Here is a 19514-nt window from a genome sequence, read left to right as displayed (position 1 = left end):
CTGAATTGATTGAGACATTAGCGACCGAGTGTCTGGTCTGCCAGGATATATTTTTCTAAAACTACTCTCCAAACTAAATTGAATAGGGAGCCATCATACCTAGTCTCGGTGAGGGTCACATTTCTCACTCCATCTCTCTGAAAAGCAGTATCCATCCCATCTCCTATAAGAGAGCTAATTAGATTCTTTATGTCACATACTGCCAGGGGGATGCTTGCAGTTTGCTTTTCAAAAGACCTAATCTATTCCCTGCTCCCTATGTAAGTGATGGTAGCAACTTTTTAACATTATCCTTGTCCATTTGTGGCCAAGGAACATAGGCCCTCATTACAACCCTGGCGGTCGGTGTTAAAGCAGCGGTAATACCGCCAACAGGCCGGCGGATTTTTTTTTAATTACGACCATGGAGGAAGCCGCCAACATAGACAACCACTTTAACACTCATACCGCCACAGCAGTAGAAAGAAACACCGCAGAGTTAACCGCCAACAGGCAGGCAGAACACAAGTTTCCGCCCACTGTATTACAACACGCCTATCCACTACCTTTTCCGGGGCGGTACCAACGCCATCAAAAGCACGGTGGAAACTTGTAACGGAAACCACTCACCTTTCGACACTTTATGAACAACCAGGACGCTATGGAGCCCGAGTTTCAGGTCCTGCCGATACTGGTCTACCTCCTCTTGTATCAGGAGCAGCAAAGATGCCGGCAACGACCACGGTGAGTACTGCACCTAGCACACAGGGTAGGGGGGAGGGAAAAGAGAGTGACACACACACACACTCAACATGCAACACCCCCACCCCCACCCACAACACCATACACACAAATACATGCAGCAATATTACATATAGACCCCCTCACCCCCTGAAAGAACGCAAGGACAAAAGAAAATGATTGTAACGAGTGTAATCATTGAAATATCAGATAGGCCAAATTCAAATATCAGTATATACAAATATGTACACCAACTACACAAGTCCGGATATTAATGAAATCATTGTCCGTGGATCAGTGTCCCAAAATGCATGGGCGAAGCCCACACAAGATACCTGACTGGAAATGGAGAGAACACTGCAGGGGCATCAGATGGAAAATAAACAGGCACCTCAGGGGGAGGAGGAGGGCGGGCACCTCAGCCGGATGAACGGACGACACCACTGCTCCACGAGAGGGCTCCATGCCCACTGATTGGTCCTAGGGAGTGCAAAGCCACACTCTCTCAAGTCTCTCCAGTGGGTGGGTTGCCCACTGCTTTATCCTGAGGAGTGGAAAGCCACAGTCTCTCAAGTCTCTCCAGTGGGTGGGTTGCCCACTGCTTTATCCTGGGGAGTGCAAAGCCACAGTCTCACAAGTCTCTCCAGTGGGTGGTTTGCCCACTGCTTTATCCTGGGGAGTGCAGAGCCACAGTCTCTCAAGTCTCTCCAGTGGGTGGTTTGCCCACTGCTTTATCCTGGGGAGTGCAAAGCCACAGTCTCTCAAGTCTCTCCAGTGGGTAGTTTGCCCACTGCTTTATCCTGGGGAGTGCTAAGCCACAGTCTCACAAGTGGATAACAGCCTTCACTGGTTCTGGAGGGGGCTTTGTGCCCAGAGTGCTTCATCCTGCCAAGGACTGAGGTAGTGGATGTGAATCTCTACTGGTTCTGGAGGGGCTTTGTGCCCAGAGTGCTTCACATGCAGTGTGGCAGGTCACATTCCCTCACCTGGGTGTGTGTGCCACGAGATTGCCTGGGAAAAGGTAGCATGATACTCCATGGAGGCAGAGACGCACTCCACCCTGCTGCGACTTCGCCTGCTACCTTCAGGTACAAACAGTGCTGGGAGTCATGCCTCATGTACGCTGGGCAGGGTCCAGGACGTCTCCTGCAGCCTTGGACAGCTGGCCACTGGGGATGATTTCCATGTCAGCTGTGGTGGCACTGTCGGAGCACGTCGCGGTGGTTGTGGCGGTGTCTGTGACGGAGGTACTGGCGGTGGTGCATGTGTCTGCACCTGTTGAGGGACACAGTAGGACATCTCCTGCAGCCTCGGACGGCTGCCCACTTGGGATGATGCTGGGGACTATTGCTGAGGCAGCAGACGTGCAGGTGGCGGTGCGGGTCGCGTTGTCCACCGCCGTACAGGTTGATGTTCTGGTTGACAGAAGGGGAGCCTCCATGCCCTGTCCTGCTCTTCGGCTTGTGTCCCTTCCCCACATTTGATGTCGCTGCTTGTCCCTTGCCACTGTCCCCTTTTGGCTTGAAGGAGCCCTTGCTTGGTGGTAAGTGTTGCTTCTCCATTCAGCATGTGGGCACCTTTTTCACCTTGGCAGGTGGCGGAATGGCCTGCTCCTCGGCCTCGCGAGGTGGCACACTGGCAGCCCTGATGGGTGCCGCCCGCGATGTGACCGGACTTGCTGAGATAACTGTGCTGGATGATTTGGTGGCTGAAGTGCTGGGCTGGGACCTGGACAGTCTGGCCCTAGGGGAAGGACGGGGGGAGGGGTAGAGAAGATGTCAAGTTTGCAAGAAAGAGTTTCTTAGACACACTGGGACGGGAAGATGGAGGGGGTTTGGGAGTGGAGGAAGAGGTGGTTGTAGGATGTGTACGTCTGCTGAATTTGGGTGAAGGTGCATGGGCCGGAGGCTGTTGTGAGGTGGATGGCTGTTAGGTGGGTGTGTGCCTGCATTTGTGTAGTTTCGGGGCTGGGCTCACAGACACACTGGGAGAGGACACAGGGGATGTGTGAATGGTAGTGGGGGTGGTGATTGCACGTGAGCGGTGTGTGGTGATGTGCGTGCTGGTGATGGAGGTAGTGGATGAAGATGTAGTGCATGCAGGTGTGAGTGGAGACGAGACAGGGTGGGAAGAGGAGGAGGACGTGGAGGAGGGGGACACAGTGGAGGAAGTGGATGTTGGTGTGTCTGCATGGGGATGGTGCTTATGTGAGTGCCTGTGGGATGTGTGGTGCTTATGTTTGCCATGTCCACTCTTGTGTGTTGATGAGTGTGCATGCTGGTCCGACGGTGTGCTTGGGATAGGCTGAGGTACAGGGGATTGGGTCTGGGTAGAGGAAGTTGGAGGGGGCAGGCTGGACACAGGGACAATGGCTGCCATCAGTGCTGAGGCCAGAGCCTGAAATGCTCTCTGTTGGGCCGCCACGCCAGAATGAATGTCCTCCAGGTATGCATTTGTTTGCTGCAAATGCCTCTCAACACCCTGAATGGCATTTAAAATGGTTGATTGCCCAACAGTGAGGGATCTCAGGAGTTCAATGGCCTCCTCACTGAGGGCAGCAGGGCTGACTGGGGCAGGGGCTGAGGAGCCTGTTGCGAAGGAGATGTCCACCCTCCTGGGAAAGCGGGCACGGGAAACTCGATGAGGGGCTGCTGGGAGGGCAGTGCTGGTAGAGGGGGTGGTGGCTGTACCTGTTGATGCCGTGGGCACAGATGTGCCCGTCACCACAAGGGAGCTCCCATCAGAGGAGGAGTCGTTGTCGCTGGTGTCTGCTCCTGTCCCCTTCGAGCAGTAACCGTCGCCCTCCGTCCCACTGGTGCCTTCGGACTCCGTTACTTCACCCTCCAGGGCCATGTGGGATGCAGCTCCCTCCTGCTCCGGTGCCACTGCTCCTCCCCCAGATGATGCTAATGCACACAAGAACAGGGCGACAAAACAAAAAGGGGGGGGAAAGACACAAGAGACACATGGTCAATGCCTGCAACACCACTACCGTTGACGGGCACAACACACACTGAGCAGCCCTATGCACTAAGCCATGCACTAAGAGGGCAGGGGAAAAGCACATGCCCATAGGGGACTCTGTCTAGAACCATTTATGCACAGCTGGAAGCCATAGGAGCCTGACAGGTGTAGAGGGCAAATACCACGTTTGGGGTTGGACTGGGAATGAGGCTGCAAATCAATGGATCTACCTTTGTGCGTCTGTCCTGGCCTAGGGGGACCCACAGCTCACCTCCCCAACCCCGACACCTCGTCAAGCGTGCAGAATCAGCTGAATGAGAGTGTACTCACCCCCTTGTGGCTGCTGTGATTCCCTCAAGCGCCCATCCAACTCTGGATATGCCACCACGAGGATCCGGTACATCAGGGGGGTCATGGTGCGACGGGCACCCCTTCTGTGTTGGGAGGCCATCCCCAGCTGGGCCTCCGCCCTCTTCTTGCTCGAGCGGTGCAGGTCCTCCCATCTTTTCCGGCATTGGGTGCTCCGTCTATGGTAGACCCCAGGGTCTGCACTTCCTTGGCGATGGCACGCCAAATACCCTTCTTTTGGTGGGCGCTGACCTAGAGGAAAAGTGAAGTAAAAATGGATGTTACTCCCCTGAACATTTCTTCTCACACATTGGCCACTAACCTCCCATCCTGGCCCAGAAATGCATATACACACCATCCTCACATGCTGGCCTGTCACCCACCCCAGTCTCTTCCATCCACGACACTCCATACAATCATGTGCCATCCACCATGCACACAGTTTACTCACCTGTTTGTCTGGAGGACCGTACAGTTGCATGTACTGGGGTAGGACCCCATCCACTAGTTGGTCCAACTCCTCCGAAGTGAAGGCAGGGGCCCTTTCCCCAGACACTGTAGCCATTGTTGCTTCCAGACACAGGTCACAGCAGCACTTGCAGTGTAGGTCCTCTCCTGTTGAAGGTCAAGTATCAAGTGAGTGAACAGATAGAAAATGGCGGTCACGTCCACTGCGGTGTGTACCATCACTGCCAGCGTACATCGTCATTGGCTCCTGGAACCCATAGGGCTCAATGATAACCAATGCTGAATAGCGCCACGGTCTTCGACCGCCTACCACGACGGTGTACAACGCCAGCGCAGTTACCTCATTTCCGCTTGTCCCACCTTACAGGTCAGGCAGCCGCCATTTCAGGGGGCCAAATGGCAGGCCAACTAACTGCGTCAGACCTATTTAGGCCAGGAATATGGACAGACAAAGGCACATAGAGATAATTTAACATTTGTGCTAAACAGCCTTGTGAAACCTATGTGGTGTATGACCCTCTGCTCACTGTTCTCCTTAATAGGGCACGTCCGCTGGGGCAGGTGATGAGATGGTGGCATCCTCCGGTGTACAGACCCCTGGTGGACCTGTCAACAATGGAAGACAGACACATAATTATCACTTGATCGTGCAACAATCCAGGAACTGTGTGCCCAGTTGGAGCCTGACATAATGTAAGCTATCCGCCATCCCACAGGAATACCCCCTCTAGTGCAGGTCCTGTCAGTACTCCATTTCCTGGCCAGTGGGGCTTTTCAAACAACAGTAGTCATGGCATAAGGGATGTCACAGCCAATGTTCTCTAACATGTTGTCCAGAGTATTATCTGCCTTCCTGAAACACATGCACAGCTACATTGTTTTCCTTAAGGTGGAGGATCTGCCCACAGTGAAAGGTTACTTTTATGCCCTGGGACATATCCCCAACATCATTGGTGCCATTGATGGGACACATGTGGCATTTGTCCCCCCTCCCCTGCAGGAATGAACAGGTGTACAGAAACCTCAAAAGCTACCATTCTATGAATGTGCAGATGGTGTGTTTGGCAGACCAGTACATCTCCCATGTGAATGCCAAGTATCCTGGCTCAGTGCATGATGCTTACATTTTGAGGAGTAGCAGCATCTCTTGTGTGATGGGGCAACTCCAGAGGCACCGTGTGTGAGCCTAAAGTCCCTACAGAGTTTCATTTGCTCTCTGGGTATGGGAGATTCCCTAATGTTTGGAGGATGTCTAACAGTCATCCCTCGATATCTGCAGGTGACTTTGGTTACCCCAACCTGTCATGGCTACTGACTCCAGTGAGGAATCCCAGGACAAAGGCAGAGGAACGCTACAATGAGACACATGGGCGAACTAGGAGGATAATAGAGCGCATCTTTGGCCTCCTGAAGGCCAGATTCCGGTGCCTCCATCTGACAGGTGGATCCCTATACTACTCACCGAAGAAGGTGTGCCAGATCATCTTGGCCTGCTGTATGTTGCACAACCTGGCTGTGCGACGCCAGGTGCCTTTTCTGCAGGAGGATGGGCCTGATGGTGGCCTTGTGGCAGCTGTGGAGCCTGTGGACAGTGAAGAAGAGGAGGCAGAAGAAGAAAATGTAGACAACCGAAACATCATCACCATGCAGTACTTCCAGTGAGACACAGGTAAGAGGATGGAACTGCTTCCCACATCTCATACTATTGTAGGACCTAGCATATATCTGCCTTTTTACCTCTGTGTATGGACCCTGACTTGTCACTTTGGCTTTCCATTTCACAGATCTGGGTTCCACTTTGTGCCCTCTGCCTTGTTTACTGATGGCCTACAACTGTGTAACATTGGTATGTGAACAAGTACATTGACATTACTATATTTCAGAGATGTTGCAATTACACATTTGTGCAAGCACAGACTGACTCCAGATTGTTTTGTGATTCAAGGGTGTTTATTTCTGTGCTAATAAGTGGAAGGGGGTGTGCAATGGGCTGGGGTGATGGTGGAGGAATGTCCATGGTAGAGTCCGGTCTCTTGGTCTCACAGGTGCATTGTCCAATGGGGCATAGGAAGGGGAGCAATGGCAGTTTAAGGTGGACAGGGTGGCAAAGTGGGACAGAAGGGTGACATTCAGGAGGGTCTTATTTCCTGGCGGGGTCTTGGCAATGTTCTCTGTCTTGTTCCTGGATCTCAGGGACCTTTTGCGGGGTGGCTCTCCTTCTGCAGGGGGTGGGGTGCTGGTGGCCTGTTGGTCCTGGGCGGTGCCTCCTGTCCACTAGTACCGGCGGAGGTGGAGGGCTCTTCATCGTCCAGGCTAGTGTCAGGGCCCGTTTGTGTGCCACTGTGTCCCTCATGATATTGATAAGGTCTGCCAGCACCCCTGCAATGGGGATCAGGGTGTTGTTGATGGACTTCAAGTCCACCCTGATCCCAAGGTAGTGTTCCTCCTGCAGCTGCTGAGTCTCCTGAAACTTGGCCAGTATCGTGCCATGGTCTCCTAGGAATGGTGGTATGCTCCCATCATGTTGGAGAGTGCCTCGTGGAGTGTTGGTTCCCTGGGCCTGTCCTCTCCCTGTCGCACAGCAGTCCTCCCAGCTTCCCTGTTATCCTATGCCTCTGTCCCCTGAACTGTGTGCCCACTGCCACTGAACCCAGGTCCCTGATTTTCTTGGTTTGGTGGGTTTGCCTGGGTTCCCTGTAGTGGTGGACACACTGCTGATTGACGTGTCCTGGGGAAAGAGGGATGGGCCCACTGGGTGGGTGCTGTGGTGGTGTTTCCTGAGGGGGGAGGTTCTGTGGTGGCTTGTGACAGTGGTAGGGGAACCGACTGTCCAGAGGTCCCTGATGGACCGGGCTGATCATCTTGATCCAGGCGTGCCGAGCTGCTGTCATCACTGTGTGGCCTCTTCTGTGGGGGAACTGGATACGTCTGGCACCTCCTGTCTGGTGACGTTGGGTATGGGTCCTGTTGGGGTGAAAATGCATAGTTTTAGTATCTGTGTTGTGCCATCTTGTGCATTGGGTGAGGTACCCTCTACTCCTGTGATTGCATAATTGTGTTTGCCCTTTTGTGATAGTTGGTTTGGGGTCTGTGTGGGTATCTGTACTGGACATGCTTTAGTGAGGGTGGTCCATGCATAGGTGTTGCATGCAGGGCCTTGGTATTGGGATGTGTGGGTTGTGATAGTGGGACATGTGTGAGATGATGGAGTGATGGGAGTGAGGGTAAGGATGTGGGTATGTGATGGCATGCAGGTGGGGTGGTGGATATAGTAGTAAAGATATGACTTACCAGAGTCCAGTCCTCCTGCTACTCTTGTGAGGCCCTCAGGATGCAGTATTGCCAAGACTTGCTCCTCCCATGTTGTTAGTTGTGGGGGAGGAGGTGGGGGTCCACCGCCAGTCCTCTATACAGCAATCTGGTGTCTGGATACCAGAGAACGAACCTTCCACCGTAGGTCGTTCCACCTCTTCCTGATGTCATCCCATGTTCTTGGATGCTGTCCCACTGCATTAACCCTGTTGACGATTCTCCACCATAGCTCCATCTTCCTAGCAATGGAGGTGTGCTGCACCTGTGATCCGAAAAGCTGTGGTTCTACCCGGATGATTTTCTCCACCATGACCCTGAGCTGCTCCTCTAAAAACCTAGGGTGTCTTTGAGGTGCCATGATGTGGTGTGGGTGATGTGTGAGGTGCTGTCTCTTGTGATGTGTGGGGGGATGTGTTGGCGTGTGTTGTTTGAGGTGCGTGGATGTTGTATGAGTGACGGTGTTGTGTGCAATTGGATGCTGGTATTGTGTTTGCTAATCTCTCTATATGGGCTTCTTCAAAAATTGTTTGTTGTAAGGGGTTGTGGGTAATGTGGGTTTGTGTTTTATAGTGTTGTGTGTGGGTGTGGTGTGTGTATGTGTGTCAGGTGTGTGTATTTTGATTTGTCCAATGTGGTTGTGTTTTATAAATGTGTGGGTATTTTGAGCGCGGCGGTGTCTACCGCCAATGGATTACTGCGGTTGTAAGACTGCTGCATTGATTTGTGGGTCGTGATAGTGTGGGCGTATTCTTGTTGGCGTGACGGTGTAGGTTTTGGTATCACCAGTTTATCCCTGACCTTTGGTGTGGTGGACTTGTGTGGGTGTCTGTTTGTGGCAGATTCCGACATGTGGGTTGTAACACCTGTAGCGCAATTCCGCCGCCGCAACGGTATGTTGGCGGTCTTCTGCTCAGCGGAAAGCGGGATTTACCACCAGGGTTGCAATGAGGGCCATTATGAAGTGCCACATGTCCCTTGCATATCAGGATCATCTGGTGAATGGGAATGAGAGAATATTGGGGGTTGCTCTGTCTGGCATATTTATGCCACCAAAATGAACATTTCTGCATGTAGGGATATTCACAGACTGGATGTCCCTCACCATAATTGTTAGCATTTGCCATGTCATGTGGATCAAAGGACCTTTCTCGTGGCCATGGACTCATCTGTGGGGCTAAGCCTTCAGTTCATACTGCCAAATGATCCACATAAGGTACAACACTGTACCAACTATGTTCTTCTTCTGCAACTATCTCACTAAGAGTGAGATCAGTGCTGCGCACAACTGATTGAACACTGATCAGCTGCATTGGTTGATCATGTAGTGTCAATCCTTCCATAGCTTCACAACATCCCATCCTGGGATTTGTCTGGCCATGCGTTCCCTGAAACCGCAACCACTCAAGCTCAGTTGCTCAAGGTTTCACAGCTCTAGAGAACATGTCCTGCTCTCTTTCAATAATATCAGTGCAATTAGGCAATCCCACTGCTTCCTTTGCATGGTCATGATCAAAAAGAGGCCTTTCCTGAGTACTAATATCATACATAGAGGGCCTAGTCTCTGGAGATCAAAGTATTTCACCCATATTATCTATACCCTAATATATTTTATCACTACTCTATTCACCATCCTCCCAAAACTCCCCTGAATGTTTATCATATTATCGCTCTCTCCTTATTTCTTTGTATCTCTTTTATCTTCACTTCGTAATAACCATTCCTGAACACTTTCTAGTGAAACTATTACATTCCCCTTCACCTTCTGCCAAGGTAGTAGATTATCTTTAGTCCTCCCAAAATCCTCATCTCTTTCTTGGGATATTGGCCATTGCCGCATACTAACAGCCCTCTCTGCATAAATCATTCTTCCTAACATCACCTGCAATTCTCAGTTCCTCAACTACCCTTCCTGTTACATCTCCTGGACCCTGCTCTTCAACTCTAACCTCCTTGGGAGATGCTGGATCTAAATACAGTGTAAACTGTGCCTCTAATTGTCCTGAAAAGTGAGAATCACCTACCTCAACTTGTTATTTAGGTATACTCGTGTGTCTTGGCTTTGACATGTGTGTGCAAAATTAAGGGATTCCTGTGGGGATTGTGAATGGGTCTCAACTTAAGGATTCTTAGATTTCACTGTGGCTTCCTGTAGCTGTCAGTGGATAAATACCACGTGCCTTAGGGGAAGTACTCATTGAGTCATAGGGAGGTGGGGGAGTGGACTGGAAACTAGGAGTTGAGGAGTTCTTAGGTTCCTCAGAAAGAACCCACCATAGAAATAAAGTGGTTTCTCACTTCTGCAATGTAGCTCCTACATACATGCTCTTAAGGTGTGTCACAATGTGTTCCAAAATGTTGTCATCAAACGTCCCTTCCTTTCACCAGGGATGCAAATGCTTCTGAGTAGCCTTAAACCACTCCTGACTATTTCTATAAAAAAAATTCTGATCACCTGAAAAGGTCTTTTGCATAAGCTCTAAAGGAGTCTTCACAATCCCTCTGTATTTTTAACAACTTTTGCAATTTAACTTTTGTCTGTCTTCTCATTTTAAAATTATTACACTAGTCCTTACAAACAAGAATTCCACCTACTTCTTTTCTTATCAAATGTTAACCACTCTGTTGCAACATTTCTATTTACACTCATACACACGCCCTCATCATCAACAGTTTAAGAATATGAGCACTTAAACTGCTGATAACTGTGAATCACAATTGTTCTAACTCTAAATGGTGAATACTGTTGGTAGCAACTAGTCACTTCGCTCCGTGCTCCAAGAGAAGATAACCCTCAAACTATGCATCTTATAGACCATAGAGTGACCTCTAAATATTAGGTCAAGGATGGTAATTCAAGTGTTAAAATTATATTTGGATGCAAAGTTTAGAGACATCTGCTTTTCAGCTATCCCTCTTTGTCAAATATTGGAACGCATATTGGAAACCCAATCACCTACATTAACCACTTCCAATTTATTAGATTGGGATAAACACTCTACCAACTACGCAGCGCCTTAACTTAATATTGTGCAACAGGTACACAATCTTGCATGCAATACCGTTTAGTCCTTATATGTATTTTACATCTGTGTTTACCATTTCCATAGAGACAAGTCAGACAATATATACAAAACATGAAACAAAGTCTTCCTCTATTCTCACCTTAAAAGATGGCAATTACCAGATCCTTACCTACCCCCATGAACAGGCAGAGCTTTAGAGAGAACACTGTGTCTGCTTACCATATCAAAGATGTGCAAAGCTCTATGCAGCATGGGTAGGCTGTATTCTGGTGACATGAGTAGGTTGAGGGCGAAATGGGATTCCTGACTTCCTTGCCAAATACTGCACTGAAGCTTAAAGTAAGAAAAGACAGGACTCCACTTCACAAGGTAAGCCACAGCATTTACTGTCGAGGCAGGGAGAGTAGCTATCCCCACACAGGTAGACAGCTGGCCTTAATTTGCTGCTTCACAGGTGGCCACTTAGCGGTAGCAACCATTACAGAAGATTAATCAATAAGTTCAGCAACTACAAACTTGTTGCACAATCACATTACTGGTGACCCTTTAAACCGTTAACCTATTTCTTATACATTCTTTATTGCAATTCTAACAATGCTTAACAAACTAACGTATTATTCTTGAATGCATGTGTATTTCTGTGTGTGCCTTAGCGCTCTGCTTCCAAGATCTCTTATAAGTTTATGCATACCCTAGGCTAATTCAGTCTCCTACTCCTGTTCTTCAATCACTTTGTAATTTACTGAGACAACAGAATAGGTGCCACTGTCCTTTAAGACTATAAATTCCTTCAGGCTCACAAACACAGGTTTTCCTTTAACTGCGACCTTGCTGATCATGCATTCTGTTTACAAGTGCACTTTTCACCTCTCTGGGGTCAGCAAAAAAGTTTAGGTCTACACTTCTCTTTCACCACATATGATTCTGTACAAGTTTCTAATGTAGAGCAATTTCTTCATTTTTTATTTCCTCTCCAACATATAATGTATTTTAACATTATCTGTCACCGTGATTGTTGGGAAATCTGAAGCTCACACCCCACCAATCTTAGTGACCAAGCTACACCCCTGGCTGCAAGTTCACAAATGCGCTATTCTACTAACTAGTGTTTCCTTCGAGAGCAGATAAGATTTTTGCAAGATGGGATGGGACAGTGAGGTAAGAAATTGGGTTTTGCAGAGGAAACCTGAGGACTGGACGAACCACGAGCTTGGTGGACAGAGGGATGATTTGGCCTGTATTTCAAGCTTGAAGGCATTACAACCTATTGATTTTGGCTAGTGTCTGTAAACACTAGTAATAGCAATGCCTTTTCTGAATCTCCAAGAGGGCCTGTATAGAAGTACCTGAGTAGCACATAAGAAAAGTCTGATGTCCCCAAAATACCTTGAATGTTTGATTTGTAAAGTGAGGCAGTAAAGATTTAATGCTGTGACTTTTACTCACATTTCGGACACCTCTTTTGTAAACCACACTGCACTACAGCCTTAAAAAAATGTCCTACAAAAGTTTTTTATAATCATCCTGCTCTCATTTAAGTAGAAAGAACTCTTGTTTTCAAGAGACAGTTGGACTAATGTTGTGCCTAAAACATATTCACAACTCATTTTACTTTGAATAAATGTGAATTTCTGACCGACAATTTGATTGTATGGATAAATGTACTTAGTATTAATGTGAACATTTTATTTTAGGTGCGGTATTTGCAGAACACTCGGGCGAAGCAGACCCCAACCGAGAGACACATAAGGCGAGTACGCAGAAACAGTTCCAAAAGATCCTCTTACGCTTTTGCTCATCAAGAAGGCTTTGGAGAGCTCATCACCTCTGGAAAGAACATGCCTGCGTGCATCACGCAAGGGAAGATCGTGCCATGTTTGCAACAGCTGGACTGATAGACTGCACAAGAAAACAGAGGGTGTCAGCAGAGAGAGTATTGTAAAACTATGAGTCGAGAAGCTTTGGCAAACATCGTTCGGCATTTTAAACTGCTGCAGCTATCACTTTATACTATGTGAAGTCAGTGCTGAGGAAAGAGGGTTCGTCACCTTACCTGGTGTTCTCAAGAAGCAAACATTTGACAGCAAATCCATATATTTTTCAACACATTCAACGGAAAATCTAAAACTTCTTGGCAGATTGTGCGAAAAGGCATTTGAATATAAGACTTGTATATTTGCTACTATTATAGACAGGATAGTCGTAGTGTTTTATAAGGTGATAAGTGCCCTAAACACACGCTGCATCAAAAATAGCTCAAGTGTTTTACATCAATTTAATCATTGGTTGTCTTTCAACTCAAACCTCCATTCTAAAAAAAATGTAATGCAAATAAGAGTAGTAACATTTTTTAAAGAAATTATTGTTCCCAATTTTGCCTATATACATGTTTCTAAAGTACTACTCAAGTGTACTTTTTTTATATAAAAAGTAAGCACCTTTTAATTCTGATCTCTACTCTCTTATCACATTTGTGCATCATCTTATGCTGGGTTTTTCATTTATTCTGGGTTTTGTGCTTTTAAAGTATGAGTGGATTTCTATTATACTGATCTTGAGTACAACTGTACCAACGTGTGTGTTTCTTGAGAGGTAATGAAAGAAGGGGATCAAAGTGTTAGATGCCTTTTTCAGCAGAATGTTGATATAAAAACTTTTTTCTACTGCTGTAGCACGGTTGCCCTATGCATGTAAGACTGACACAAACCTTTCTTTTCTCCTAAATAGGCACTAGAGATGAGTTAGGATTGTAGCTTTTACTGTTCTAGGTTATGGTAGTAGCACCTCTGCTCAAAACCAACTTTTTACGGCTCAGCAATCGTAGCTACAATATGGTCCTCTTATGAGGGGTTTACGAGTGAGGGTGACATGTATAATTGGAAATATTTTAGATTTTTTTTTTTCATTTAACTTGACTTTTGACTGCATCGTTGAAACAGTTCCGTGATTACATTTCCCTTTAAAATGGCTCTGAGGAACTCACAGTTCAAATGACATTGGGTGTACAAGGCCCAATTCTACATAAGCCCCCTTCCTTAGCAAGTTTCTTTTATTTATAAATTGCGTTTTATAGGTTTGATGCCAGGACTTCAATACTTTCAAGATCCGGGAACAGACAGCTGTCTGACAGACTTGACGTCAGCAGATCTCACAGAACTCATGTAACCTGTACAGAAAGGGACTTTGGGTCAGCCCTCTGCAACGACTGACATTTGGTTGACACCTGTCACTCTTTGGCTCTCTGGGTTGCCATTTACGATTTAGGAGCAGTTCTTGGCACTACACGAATGTTTATATTTTGCACTTACTGTCTCTATAGCAGCTGCTCCTCTCATTGCCAACCTCATTTACCTCAGGGAGCATGGATACCGATGGTAATAATTCCTGATGACTCTAACCGACAACAAAATTAGGTGTATGATATTCTATACAGTATGCTCAGTGAAAAAGTATTCTATCTAAAGCACTGAGAGGCTCGTTATCAGCATTCACGGACCTTGGTGACATGTGTTATGTTTAGAGGGCTCTTCCATCGAGGAACTAAGGAAGGGGAATGGTGTTAATTCCCCCTCCCGATGGTTGAGTCCGTGACGGCAGTAATTAGTGTCTTAATTGTTTAATGGTTTAATTGTTTAGCTAATAAATAGCCAGGGGAGGTTTTCCCCAGTGTGTGGAGCAACTAACCGTTTCGGAGTGTTTATTGCTGCCGTTCCATGTGGATACACAACAGTTTGGCGACGAGGGAGGTCGGATCTGTTGTTTTTTTTTCCTTGTGGCTCTCCTGCTGTGTGCTGGAGGGGCCGTAAGGAGGAGTGCATGCTGAAGCACTCCTGTGTTTATTTTTCATCGCTGCCCGGCCCTCGGGGGAAGCTGCTGCCTCTGCTGCCTGTGTTGCTGGGGATCCTGTGCCTGGAGGCTGCTGCTGAATTCGTGTGTGGCATTTTTTTTGCTGATGTTTGCTTCCTCATGGATTCTGCTTTTTTTGTGTGTGTTCCAGGTTGCTGTTTTGCCCGGTGAGGGTTTTTAGTGGGTTTTTTTTTCCCCCTCTTTCCGGATGGTGCATCCTGCCCTACATTTTTCTGGTGTCCTGGGAGGTGGGTTTTTTCCCCTCTCCCATGGATGTGTTTCAGGAGTTTGGTGGGGCAGTGTGATTGCTGTTTCATTTTGTGTTTTTTTTGGTGGTGTCATTATGGCATCTATCCCTGCATTGGAGCCTTTTGTCATTGATGGCCCTCCGTCTGCTCTCGCTGCCCGATGGAAGGAATGGGTGGATTGTTTGGAGACTTATTTTGCTGCAGCGGCTGTGGAGAATGATCGGCGCCGTCCCATGTTGTTACATCTTGGGGATGCGGCGGTTCATAAGTTGGGCCACTCAGTAGTGGAGGAGGGTCCGCCATACACTTATCAATCATTGAAACAGGCACTGACTGCACATTTTGAGCCTTTTGCTAATCCTGATTATGAACGGTTTCTTCTTCGACAAGCGAGGCAATTTCCGCATGAATCAGTGGATGCCTTTTACACTAGACTGAAGGATTTGGCTCGCACTTGCACTTTGGTGGATGTTGAGGATGAAGTGCGTGCGCAGTTTATACAGGGGTGTACCTCTGTAAAGTTAAGGGAACATATACTTCAAGTACCTGGTATGTCAATGGTTAATATCCTCACATTGGGACGATCTAAAGAACTTTCTAAAGAGCGTGCAGCTCATATGGAAACAGCATTGCGGACTCAGGTGAAAGTGGAGCCGGTGAATGTTGTCACTACTACACCTGGGGAGAGAAGAAAGTATAAACCTCGGACTTCTATGTTGCCCCGTTTTTGTTATTCTTGCGGGGGTCCTTTCCCCCATCAAGGGGTGTGTGCGGCGCAAGGCAAAACATGTTCTAATTGCCATAAACTCAATCATTTTGCTAAAGTCTGCAAATCCATGTCCCGTTCTCGACCACAGAAGTTTAAGGCTGTTCATTCGGTGCAGCCGGGCGTTGTCATGGCCACTCACGGGCTGTTGCAGGAGATCCGTACTGATAATGGTCCTCCATTTTCCAGTCAGGACTTCGCTGATTATTTATCATCTAGGGGAATTGTGCATAGGAAAACTACCCCTCGGTGATCTCAAGCAAATGGAGAGGTGGAGAGATTTATGAGGACTTTGAATAAAGTACTGCGTATAGCTGTTTCTGAAGGCCAGAATGTGGAGTGCGCTGTGTATTCGTTTTTAAGAGAATATCATCTGACCCCTCATATTGTTACTGGAGAAGCGGCAAGTACTATTTGTTTCAATAGACCAGTGCGGGATACCTTTCCTACTATTTTGGAACACAACGATCTGCACCAACAGGTGGGGAAAGCATGATCACGGAGGAAAGACAGTAATGATAAGATGTCCCGGAAGAGGGGGGCTAAGGAATGTAAGGTATGTGTTGGTGATATGGTGTTGGTGAAATGTAGAAAAGGGGGGAGTAAGTTTTTATTGCCCTTTGAAAAGGATCCTTGGGTGGTGAGTGATGTCAAGGAGACTATGATTACTGCTAAACGGGGTCCGGAGTCACTTACACGGAACATTTCATTTTATAAAAAGGTCTATGCTTCGGACTTTCCAGTGCCAATGGATGTTTCATCTGAGGATCAAGATTATGATGATGTTATGTTGCAAAGTTCAGGTGTTGAAACCAATGGTGGTTTGAGTATTGATGTGCAAAATCCTGGTGGTAGTATGGAGTTGGATCAGGGCTCAGATGATCGGTGGGATGAGGAATCTGTTGTGTCCGGATCTGGACAGGTTGGTCCGGTTACCTCAACCCGCGGGGATGGTCCATACAATCTACGTCCTCGTCCACAATGTTCTACCAGGTTTCGTGATTTTGTAGTGAATTGATTTTGTGTTGTTTTTTTTGTGTGTGTTTTTGTATGGTATATGATTTGGTGATGTTTAATCTTTTTGGTAAAGGAGGAATGTTATGTTTAGAGGGCTCTTCCATCGAGGAACTAAGGAAGGGGATTGGTGTTAATTCCCCCTCCCGATGGTTGAGTCCGTGACGGCAGTAATTAGTGTCTTAATTGTTTAATGGTTTAATTGTTTAGCTAATAAATAGCCAGGGGAGGTTTTCCCCAGTGTGTGGAGCAACTAACCGTTTCGGAGTGTTTATTGCTGCCGTTCCATGTGGATACACAACAACGTGCTTCATGATCTGGTCGAGCTCCACTGTGGGTAGGTGTGCAATGCCCAACGGGCTCCGTACAAGGCACACCGTTTTGAGATGTTTTCTGTGATCAAAATAACAGTGCCTGAAGATCTTTTTGGAAATTACAGATGTGATTGTATCAAATTACCTGGAGATAGTATGGAAGCAGTTGAATTTTCATAAATATTACACTGGTAAGATTGAAAATTAGAGATTAAAAATTAAAGAGTGGTTATGAGAATTAAGAAACTATAACATCTACATTATAAAGTCGGAAACATGTTTCTGCTATATTATCCATCTTGTTGTTTGCATTTATCAAGACCAGTCAAAAGAAACCCTATTCTAAATAGAGAGCCCTCTGTAAGGATATAAATATTCTGAACAGTATGGCAAAACACATGCACACGCACATATAAAACAACTGTAGCGCATAGACAGGTGCACTTATACTAAACCGGATAGTTAGGGGACTCTTCAGACCTGTTAGAAACAGATAAAGGAACATGAGACCTTTTCGCATCCTTCATAATACTGTGGTCACGGATAGCCCGGGGTGGAATTTTATTGACGGAGGAGAAATCTGAGTTTCAGTAATTTCATGTTACTCTTTTGATGCAAAATTACCAAAAAATACACAATTACACCTGTTAATGTAATTATGCATAATCTGGCACAAACATCCTACCACAGGAGCACAGAAACAAAAAGCTTAGTGAGTGAGAGCGGCTGCAGGCTGCTGCTATTCGTGTTTGGTTGCATTTAGTGATAGTTTCCTAGTGCAAAGTGCATCTTCTGGTCCGTTTTAGACGCAAGGGTGCATTTTGCGTTAAGAAAATAGTGCTAAATGCTGGCTTACACAGCTCGTGTAATTCTAAATAACCTTGCATAATTTTAATATAAATTCACATAATTATGCACCTAAAAATTAAGCGCATGTTACATCCTTCCCTAGTCAAAGCCTATCACCCATACATACATTGAAAAAAAGATCATGCATGAACACAGCAAGCCATGCAACACAGCACATATTTGAGTTAAAAAAAGAATGTGCACATGAGCTTAGAGGGTCGGTTTACCCTGTCCCTGTGAAAGAGGGGCCCTATTGGAAGCAAGGCCCTGGTGTCCTGCTAGTCAGATTTTGCAGTGGATAATCACAAGTAAAAAAAACAATGTAGTCACAACTAGTATAAATGCTCAAGTCGCTGGCTGCTCAGTGAGCAAAGTACCTAAGCTCTGCTATTTTGCTTACATGGATTATCTGATTGAGACTTGAATTTCCGAGGCGTCAGACTGGATCCGGAAACCTTTGTGTGAGCAGTACCACTGTATGCTGTTGGGTGGCTTCATTTGTTTTTATGTGTCGGCGTCGTTAGAGCCGGAAGTGATGTCACAGTCCCCTATACAGGTGCCACACAGGTACACGGAAGTCACTTCTTGCGCATTGGAGTTTCTAAGGCGGCTATTGCTCAGAGACACTTTTTGTCTTGAGTGGAGTTTAAGCCTCCTGTACGCTTTTCCGCCAATACCACTTCTGCCCACAGTTCTCAAGAAGATAAGGAACGACTGGCCACAAGTCATTCTTGTGGCTTCGGACTGGGTGTTGAGAGAGTGGTGTCCCAAGTGTCTGAAAATGAACATCGATCCTCCGATCAGGTTGCCCCTTTGGGAGGATCTTCTGTAGTAGCAGCAGGGGAAGGTTCTGCACCCGAACCTGTCAACTCTCTGCCTCCTTGCGTGGAGATTGAGCGGCAACAGTTGATAGCTTTTGACCTTCCTTCCAAAGTCTGTAATGTTATCTTGGCAGCCAGGCGTTCCACCACTAAAACAGTGTATGCCTGCCAGTGGTAAACATTTGTAAAATATTGTACAGAAAAGTCTATCAACACTATTTCTGCCTCTCTCTCTGATAGTCTTCTCTTCTTTCTTACCCTTGCCCAGCAGGGCTCTGCTCTGGGCACTCTTAAGGGTTATCTCTCTGCTCTGTCCCCCTTCCTGTGGCTGTCTGACCAAACCCTCTTTATTTAAGTCCCTTTTTAGGTCAAGCACAGCAGTGCACAAGCGCTGCTTTTCCAACGTGTTGTTATCTATTTGGACTTGTAACCACGCCCACCTCAGACCCATCACTATCACTCGTTCATGGGCTTGCCCTTCAAAAATCATTTGTTATCATTGGTAAATGCTTTATGTTTTTCCCTCCTTGTCCTGGTTTGGTTAAGGCCTTGGCCATCAACCCTGTTACATGGATAATTGCACTTTTGCCAACATGTTTGACTGTGAACAAACTTCTTTTTCCTTTTGTGTGTCTCTTCACACTGATGCTCATGGCGGATGTGGCACTTTGAATTGGCTCGCTTATGTGAAACTGTTTTACTTTTAATTTTCAATTTATGTGGCAAGAAAAGTCCCGTTAGGAGTTTACAATGCTCTAACGCAGCAAATGCGAGACCCATTACATTGCAAATGCTTGTTGTAAATAGGTTTCTGAAAGGAC

The 19514-nt window shown here is 46.9% G+C and overlaps 1 protein-coding gene across 1 annotated transcript in view; it reads left to right on the top strand.

The window, feature by feature from the left end:
* Positions 1-13137, top strand: part of ATP8B4 (ATPase phospholipid transporting 8B4 (putative)) — a 2552767-nt gene extending 2539630 nt beyond the window's left edge. The window contains exon 27 of the mRNA XM_069222521.1: positions 12530-13137. Within this exon, the coding sequence (XP_069078622.1) occupies positions 12530-12730 (201 nt within the window). The 3' untranslated portion in view covers positions 12731-13137. The remainder of the gene's footprint in view (positions 1-12529) is intronic.
* The last annotated feature ends 6377 nt before the right edge of the window (positions 13138-19514 follow it).

This window comes from Pleurodeles waltl, chromosome 3_1 (assembly GCF_031143425.1).
Source record: "Pleurodeles waltl isolate 20211129_DDA chromosome 3_1, aPleWal1.hap1.20221129, whole genome shotgun sequence".
NCBI classification, from domain to species: Eukaryota; Metazoa; Chordata; class Amphibia; order Caudata; family Salamandridae; genus Pleurodeles; species Pleurodeles waltl.
The sequence above is the reverse complement of the archived record's forward strand: the minus strand, read 5'-3'. Positions and strand labels throughout refer to the sequence as shown.